We start from the raw sequence: 10,000 nt of genomic DNA on the forward strand, positions 1-10,000 counted from the left end.
GGAGATAGTTCTAAATACACAATGAGCAGGAGATAGTTCTAAATACACAATGAGCAGGAGATAGTTCTAAAGACTCAATGAGCAGGAGATAGTTCTAAATACCCAATGAGCAGGAGATAGTTCTAAATACACAATGAGCAGGAGATAGTTCTAAATACACAATGAGCAGGAGATAGTTCTAAATACACAATGAGCAGGAGATAGTTCTAAAGACTCAATGAGCAGGAGATAGTTCTAAATACACAATGAGCAGGAGATAGTTCTAAATACACAATGATCGTGCAGTGGGCAGGAGGTAGTTTTAAATACCCAATGATCATGCAGTGGGCAGGAGGTAGTTTTAAATACCCAATGATCATGCAGTGGTTAGGATAAAGTTATCTATGTATCTCTATTTACTACAAGCTAGTACTGTAGTAGGTAGCAGTAGTACTGTACAGGCATTCGTAAAGTTACGTTACGGCCTTATTCTAAAATGGATTAAATACATGTTTTTCCTCGTCAGTCTACACACAATACCCCATCATGACATCACAATACCCCATCATGACATCACAATACCCCATAATGACATCACAATACCCCACAATGACATCACAATACCCCACAATGACATCACAATACCCCACAATGACATCACAATACCCCACAATGACATCACAATACCCCATAATGAAATCACAATACCCCATAATGACATCACAATACCCCATCATGACATCACAATACCCCATAATGACATCACAATACCCCACAATGACATCACAATACCCCACAATGACATCACAATACTCCACAATGACATCACAATACCCCATAATGAAATCACAATACCCCATAATGACATCACAATACCCCATAATGACATCACAATACCCCATAATGACATCACAATACCCCATAATGACATCACAATACCCCACAATGACATCACAATACCCCACAATGACATCACAATACCCCATAATGGCATCACAATACCCCATAATGACATCACAATACCCCATAATGACATCACAATACCCCATAATGTCATCACAATACCCCATAATGACATCACGATACCCCATAATGACATCACCATACCCCATAATGACATCACAATACCCCATAATGGCATCACGATACCCCACAATGACATCACAATCCCCATAATGACATCACAATACCCCATAATGACATCACAATATCCCATAATGACATCACAATACCTCATAATGACATCACAATACCAAATAATGACATCACAATACCCCATAATGACATCACATTACCCCATAATGACATCACATTACCCCATAATGACATCACCATACCCCATAATGACATCACAATCCCCATAATGACATCACAATACCCCATAATGACATCACAATACCCCATAATGACATCACAATACCTCATAATGACATCACAATACCAAATAATGACATCACAATACCCCATAATGACATCACAATACCCCATAATGACATCACAATACCCCATAATGACATCACCATACCCCATAATGACATCACAATAACCCATAATGACATCACAATACCCCATCATTACATCACCATACCCCATAATGACATCACGATACCCCATAATGACAGATACAGACTACTTTAAACAGCTAGGGGTTTATTCACATACACTACCGGTCAAAAGTTTGGACACACCGACTCATTCCAGGGTTTTCTTTATTTTTACTATTTTTTACATTGTAGAATAATAGTGAAGACCTCAAAACTAGGAAATAACATATATGGAATCACGTAGTAACGAAAAAGTGTTAAACAAATCAAAATCTATTTTAAATGTTTGATTTTTCAAAGTACCCACCCTTTGCCTTGATGACAGCTTTGCACACTCTGATAGTCTTATAGTCTATATAGGGTCAGAGCAAAAACCAAGCCATGAGGTCAAAAGGAATTGTCTGTTGAGCTCCAAAACAGGATTGTGTTGAGGCACAGATCTGGGGAAGGGTGCCAAAACATTTCTGCACCATTGAAGGTCCCCAAGAACACAGGCGCCTCCATCATTCTTAAATGAAAAAAAGTTTTTGAATCGAATCACCAAGACTCTTCCTAGAGCTGGCCACCCGGCCAAACTGAGATATCGGGGGAGAAGGGTCTTGGTCAGGGAGTTGACCAAGAACCTGATGGTCACTCTGACAGAGCTCCAGAGTTTATCTGTGGAGATGGGAGAAGCTTCCAGAAGGACAACCATCTCTGCAGCCCTCCACCAAATCAGGCCTTTATAGTAGAGTGGCCAGACAGAAGCCACTCCTCAGTAAAAGGCACATGGTAGATCTGATTGGGTCTGTAATATATATTGGTGCTAGTATGATAGATGTATAATATGACCTGTGGATGCAGGTCAGCCATGCTAATGATGAACCTGAGGTTCAGTATTCACTAAAGGACAAAGGCTACTCCATCTGAACAGTCTACTGTAGAAGTAGTGTGTACCTGGGAACCCTTCAGGATGGTACGGGGCTTGAGATGCTCTGAGACCCTGATAAAATAATTTGACAAATAAAATGTTGATTTTTGAAACAAGCTAAGGGTCTGTAATTGTCCTACCAAGAGTTGCTGAATATCGTCTCATCTTCAGTCTGCTCCGCTGTTCATATACTTTGGTTTCAAAGCAAGGTAACAATATTCCCTGAGAATGAACCATCTCCTCCTGTTTCTCTCCTCCCTCTAGGTGCACAGTCCTCCTCATCGTCCCAGGTGTTCGTGGACTTCAGCTTCGTTCTGGAACCCCAGGACACGGTGACATTACGGGGTGGTGTTCTTCAGCTGGACTGTGAGGCTCAGTCAGACCAGGGTATTCCAATCATCGTCTGGAAGAAGGACGGGGTGTTGCTCAGTGCCGTGGTGGACGAGAGGAGACAGCAGTTCCCTAACGGGTCTCTTGTGGTCCAGAACGTGGTTCATTCACGACACCACCGACCTGACGAGGGGCTCTACCAGTGTCTGGCCAGGCTGGATGGGGTGGGGGCCATCGTCAGCAGAACGGCTCAAGTGACTGTTTCTGGTAAGAGCACTTTACTGTAGTACTTGTCTTTCCTGTACATTTAACACGTCATTTCCTCTTACAAGTACTGAGTTTGCAGATCAAATCAAAATCAAAATCAAATCAAATGTATTTATATAGCCCCTCGTACATCAGCTGATGTCTCAAAGCGCTGTACAGAAACCCAGCCTAAAACCCCAAACAGCAAGCAATGCAGGTGTAGAAACATGGTGACTAGGAGAAACTCCTTAGAAAGGCTGGAACCTAGGAAGAAACCTAGAGAGGAACCAGGCTATGAGGGGTGGCACCACCTACTTTGACTTAGTAGTTTTTTGGCCCCCGTTGGGAGCATAGACTCTCCAACTCACTCCTTTCATGATGTTCTGTACCAGGGTTTTACATTCTCCTTGGAAATGGGAGATTCCATAGTTAATATGAAGCTGTTGTGTTAGGGAATAGGGTGTTATCAGTTTTGTATTGGTCTGAGTCTTATTTCTACTATTATTTACTCTTATTATAATTATTATAACTATTATTTATTATTAGTATAATAATAATAATAATTATTTATTATTATTATTCTTTATTATTGGTATTATTATTATTATTATTTATTATTATTATTATTATTATTCATTATTATTGGTATTATTATTATTATTATTATTATTATTATTATTATTCATTATTATTCATTATTATTGGTATTATTATTATTATTATTATTCATTATTATTCATTATTATTGGTATTATTATTATTAATATTATTATTCATTATTATTGGTATTAGTATTATTTATTTTTATTATTATTTATTATTATTATTATTATTATTATTTATTATTATCATTATTATTACCTCTAGGTTTCACCTCCGTTTGCTTTAGTACGTGATCCAAACTCAGGGCTCCTTCTTGTCTCACCTTTATTGAACTTTCGGCAAGTCAGTAAAGAAAAAAATATTATTTACAATGGCTGCCTAGCCCCCTGGCCAAACCCTAACCCGGACGACGCTGGGCCAATTGTGCACCTCTCTAAGGGACTCCCAACCATGGCCGGTTGTGAAATAGCATGGAATCGAACCAGGGTCTGTAGTAAGCGCCTCTTCCACTGAGATGCAGTGCCTTAGACCGCTTCACCAGATGAAACAGTACATTTCTGTACGACTACGATCGTCTGAGTTAAATGTTCGCTTGATATGATTGGATGTGATCGTACATGGCTTTAGTGTTTCTTAGAGTTGGAGTTAATAACGATGCGAGGTCAATGACCTGGAAGCGATTCTGCTTGTCAAAGCAGTAAACATTTAAAGGAAACACATTTTTTTTCTAGAAACTAAGGAGAATTGTAACGGTACCATTTCCCCCGAACCCAATGCCCAGAATGCCATTGCTTCTCAGAGGTATAAACATTTGAGCCAACAAGGTATATAAAAAAAAAATCTGTTGATGTGACCTTGAGCAAAAGGCACTTAAACCCTAATTGCTACAGGGTCGCCATATATAATGACCGTAATCTCAGAGGGTGTCTCAGGGAGAGTTGGGATATGAAAAAAACAAACATGTCCAATTAACACACGCATATTAATACACACTTGAACATGTGTCGAATAGGACAAATATAAGCACCCAACAAATTATTATAATTATTATTAATGTTATTATTATTTATTCAAACACATATGCACTTTGAGAAAGGACAGGAAATATGTATTTGTATTATTATTTGTATAATAATTAATATTATTATTATTATTGTTATTACTGTTATTATTATTATTGTTGTTGTTATTAAAATTAAAATTATTTTTGTTATTGTAATTATTGTTATTATAATTGTTTTTGTTACTAGTTTTATTCTTATTATAATACGTTTTATTATTTCAATTGTTATTATTATTTTAATTCATATTATTATACTTATTATTGCTATTATAATTGTATTGTTTTTGTTATTATAATTGTAATTGTTATTATAATAATAATAATAATTGTTATTGTTATTATTGTTATTATACTTATTGTCGTTATTATAATTGTAATTATATGTGTTATTATAAATAGTATTGTTATTATTATTGTTATTATTATTGTTATTATTGTTATTATTATTATTATTGTTATTATTGTTGTTATTGTATTGTCATTATTATTTTGATTATTATTATTATTATTACTGTTTTCTTCTGTTATTTTCTTTTGTTCCAATTTTTATTTTTATGTATTTGATAATTTTCTTCCTTTTGAACTGTATTGTTGGTTAAGGGCCCGTAAGTTAGCATTTCACGCTAAAGTCTACACTTGTTGTATTTGGCCCATGTGACAAATAACATTTTATTTGATTGTATTTGATTTGACTGCCCTGAATACCATTCATTCACTGACTGACTGAATGCAGTGAGAAGGACTCGACAGCCGACCAGCTGAGCAGTGTTGCGCTGCAGTGAGACGATGTTATTCAATAGGCTAAGGGGGAGCTAGATTATACACTGATACGCACACCCACGCAGGCTACGCCGATACGCACACCCACGCAGGCACGCACACACGACACACACACACGTTATCCAGGCACAGATGAGGTGACGGTAGGTCTCTTCCTCCACTCCTCTCCATCTCCTCCTCCTCCTCCTCCTCTCCCCCTCCTCATCTCCTCCTCCTCCTCCTCCTCATCACCTCCTCCTCCTCCTCCCCTCCCCCTCCTCATCTCCGCCTCCTCATCTCCTCCTCCTCCGCCTCCTCCTCCTCCTCCTCTCCCCCTCCTCATCTCCTCCTCCTCCTCCTCTCCGCCTCCTCATCTCCTCCTCCTCTCCTCCTCCTCCCCCTCCTCCTCCTCCTCCTCTCCCCCTCCTCATCTCCTCCTCCTCCTTCTCTCCTCCTCACTGGCGGGGGACATGGTTATCATGAAACAGAGAGAGGAGTTCTTGACCTGAGGTAGCAGGAGGCTGTTTGGAGGCGCTGGGCCAAGGCTAATCTGCTTAGTTAAGAGTCTAATGATGAGCAGTGAAGGGCAGCAGGAGAGAGCTCTGTTTAGTCTAAGAATCATCACTAAGGAGAGGCTTTATGTCTAATCTGTTTAGTCTAAGAATCATCACTAAGGAGAGGCTTAATGTCTAATCTGTTTAGTCTAAGAATCATCACTAAGGAGAGGCTTTATGTCTAATCTGTTTAGTCTAAGAATCATCACTAAGGAGAGACTTTAAGGAGATGATAAGTGGAGCATGATGGTTCTATCGCTACTATTGTTTACTGTGTAATAGGTCAGAGGTCAGAGATCCTCCACCAACCTGTATTATAGGTCAGAGGTCAGAGATCGCCCACCAACCTGTATTATAGGTCAGAGGTCAGAGATCGCCCACCAACCTGTATTATAGGTCAGAGGTCAGAGAGCCTCCAACAACCTGTATTATAGGTCAGAGGTCAGAGAGCCTCCAACAACCTGTATTATAGGTCAGAGGTCAGAGAGCCTCCAACAACCTATATTATAGGTCAGAGAGCCTCCAACAACCTGTATTATAGGTCAGAGGTCAGAGATCGCCCACCAACCTGTATTATAGGTCAGAGGTCAGAGAGCCTCCGCCAGTTAATCAGATGTGTCCAGCCTTTGTGTTGTTGTCTTGCTCAGTGCCTGTATGGTGCATACAGACAGATTTAATGTCTGTCTATCAAAGGCATGCCACTGTAGTTCCCCTTGTGCTTCTATAATGTGTTGTTACTGGTCAGGTCTGCTAATGGACACGTGAGAACACAGTTACAGCAGGGTTGAGGATTCTGTCCTGTGTGCTTAACTCCTCTCCTGCTAGGAGTACAGTCACACATGACATAGCCTCCTGTACAGGCCCCTGAAACAACACTCTTCTGTTTCAGTTCATTTCCTCTCATCCCATTTCCATTTATCCAACATATTAGGGCTGAACAGTGTGCTGTTGGAACAAGCTGTAAAAACCCCGCTGTTGTAGAAACATTAGAAGCATAAGGAGATATAAGTAAGTCAGAATTGCATTCTGCAAACTCTGCAGGATGCTAACATCTAGCTGGCGGGTCACACAACAGTCTCCTCCTCTCTAGCTGTGTTAGCTCCTCCTCCTCTACCTCCTCTATTACCTTCTGCTCTACGTCCTCTTCCTCCTCTATCTCCTCCTCTACAAACCTTCTCCTCTACTACCTACTCCTCTACCTCCTCCTCTACCTCCTCCTCTACTACCTCCTCCTCTTCTACCTCCTCCTCTACTACCTCCTCTACCTCCTCCTCTACTACCTACTCCTCTACCTCCTCCTCTACCTCCTCCTCTACTACCTCCTCCTCCTCTTCTACCTCCTCCTCTACCTCCTCTACCTCTTCCTCCTCTACTTCCTCCTCCTCTACCTCCTCCTCCTCCTCCTCTACCTCCTCCTCTACTTTCTCCTCCTCTACCTACTCCTCTACTACCTCCGCCTCTACCTCCTCCTCCTCTACCTCTTCCTTCTCTACTACCTCCTCCTCATCTACTACCTCCTCTACTACCTCCTCTACCTCCTCCTCCTCTACTACCTCCTCCTCTAATACCTCCTACTCCTCTACTACCTCCTCCTCTACTACCTCCTCTACCTCCTCCTCCTCTACTACCTCCTCCTCTAATACCTCCAACTCCTCTACTACCTCCTCCTCTACTACCTCCTTCTCTACTACATCCTCCTCTACTACCTCCTCCTCTACCTCCTCTACCTCCTCCTCCTCTACCACCTCCTCCTCTACTACCTCCTCCACTACCTCCTCATCCTTTACCTCCTCCTCCTCTACTACCTCCTCCTCTACCTCCTCTACTACCTCCTCTACCACCTCCTCCTCCCCTTCCTCCTCCTCTACTACCTCCTCCTCTACCTCCTCCTCTTCTACCTCCTCCTCTTCTACCTCCTCCTCTACTACCTCTTCCTCTACTACCTTCTCCTCCACCTCCTCCTCTACTACCTCCTCCTCTACCTCCTCCTCTACTACCTCCTCCTATACCTCCTCCTCTACCTCCTCCTCTACTACCTCCTCCTCTAACTCCTCTACCTCTTCCTCTACTACATCCTCCTCTACCTCCTCCTCTACTACCTCCTCCTCTACCTCCTCCTCTACTACCTCCTCTACTACCTCCTCCTCTACCTCATCCTCCTCATTCTACTCTTCTACCTCCCTCCTTCTACATCCTCCTCCTCAACCTCTTCATCTACATCCTCCTCCTCTACCTCCTCCTCTTCCTCCTCTACCTCATCCTCTTCCTCTTCTACATCCTCCTCCTCTTCCTCTACCTCCTCCTCTTCCTCCTCTGCCTCCTCCACTGCTGTTTGGATAAACTTCAGACAGGTGTTCAATGTAACTCTGTATAATGGACTCTGTCGAGCAAGACAGACACACAGGCGCACAGACAAAGAGAACTGTGAGACTGACCCACAGAGAGCACTCCAGTGGGTCAGACCAGACAGACCAGTCCGAGAGATAAGTAGCTCTTGACCCAGTCAGCCCAAAGACATGGTTAGACTGCACTCATCCTTACCAGAGACAGTTTGGCTTGATGCAATGAAATAGGCACCCCATGATAAAACCCATCCATGACACACGATTTAATACAGGATGTCTTCTGACAGTTGAGAGATATCTTTAAATTACGTTTCATTTTCTTTACCGTTAGGACATATTGCCCTCCTGTTGTAACCATAGAAACCGCCACTAGCCTATGCAGGCTAACGGTGGAGCATCAACTGAAAAGTGACATCGGTGTCTTTTAAAAGTGATGCCAGTTGGCAGCTGTCGTCAGCCATGTTGTTAAAGGGGATGATCCGGAGCGTGGCGTTCTCCAGCCAAACGGAGCCCTTAGGTTGTGGTGGAAGTGCCAGTCAGACTAACAGCTGTCATGGAGTACAGCATCATGACCATGCACTCTTTCATCCAATATGGTGCAGACAAGGATCGCTGTCTAGAATCCATAGTCAGCTGTCTGTTTGTCTTTCTGCAATAAGCATTTTTTCGTCCAATATGGGGTCTGTCTGTCTGTCTGTCTGTCTGTCTGTCTGTCTGTCTGTCTGTGTGATTGTCTGGCTAGCTGGCTGTCTGATTGGCTGTCTGATTGTCTGTCTGTCTGTCTGTGTGATTGTCTGGCTAGCTGGCTGTCTGATTGGCTGTCTGATTGTCTGTCTGTCTGTCTGTCTGTGTGATTGTCTAGCTAGCTGTCTGTCTGTCTGTCTGTCTGTCTGTCTGTCTGTCTGTCTGTCTGTCTGTCTGTCTGTCTGTCTGTCTGTCTGTCTGTCTGTGTGATTGTCTAGCTAGCTGTCTGTCTGTCTGTCTGTCTGTCTGTGTGATTAGCCGTCCGTCCGTCCGTCCGTCCGGTAGGGATGTGACTAATGTAAATGTTTTCCTTGTTTAAACGATAAGAAAAAAAAATCCTAAAATGAAGTGAATTCCCAATGCTGATATGGTCCTACGGATAACAACACAGTTCCATCATCTATCACAGTCATGGCTATCAGACGGAGACCCCCCCCCCCCCCATCCACTCAGCAACCATGGTGCTTAATGCCATTTTCAGGTTCTCTGCTGAGTTCCTCTCCTCCATGTTCTCAGTGATCAGTACATGGGAATTCATGTCCCATTTTGCAACTCGTTGCAGTGATGTACGGACAGCGTAGACGTCCAACGATCTGTTGTCTAACGCCACGCTATGGGGTGTTTGAGAGCTCGCGCTTTCTACGTACAGAGCAATCACAAGTTTCTCCCTCCGGGCCGTCCCGTTTTTCAACGTGGCGTCTTGTAGTCTGGTTCCAGATATGCCATGAGGGTATTGAAGCTGTGATTTATGTGATCAGAGTGGGGATTTCTGCGATCAGAGTGATGATTTCTGCGATCAGAGTGATGATTTCTGCGATCAGAGTGATGATTTCTGTGATCAGAGTGATGATTTCTGTGATCAGAGTGATGATTTCTGCGATCAAAGTGATGATTTCTGTGATCAGAGTGATGATTTATGTGAT

At 42.4% G+C, this 10,000-nt stretch overlaps 1 protein-coding gene across 2 annotated transcripts in view; it reads left to right on the forward strand.

Moving 5' to 3' along the window:
• Nucleotides 1-10,000, forward strand: part of LOC110513199 (netrin receptor DCC) — a 607,044-nt gene that overhangs the window by 188,823 nt on the left and 408,221 nt on the right. For both annotated transcript variants that reach the window (XM_036976621.2, XM_036976622.2), the window contains exon 2: nucleotides 2,698-3,030. In XM_036976621.2, the coding sequence (XP_036832516.2) occupies nucleotides 2,698-3,030 (333 nt within the window). The remainder of the gene's footprint in view (nucleotides 1-2,697; nucleotides 3,031-10,000) is intronic.

The sequence above is a fragment of the Oncorhynchus mykiss genome, chromosome 5 (assembly GCF_057628025.1).
Source record: "Oncorhynchus mykiss isolate SJ-2025 chromosome 5, ASM5762802v1, whole genome shotgun sequence".
In the NCBI taxonomy this organism is placed as follows: domain Eukaryota; kingdom Metazoa; phylum Chordata; class Actinopteri; order Salmoniformes; family Salmonidae; genus Oncorhynchus; species Oncorhynchus mykiss.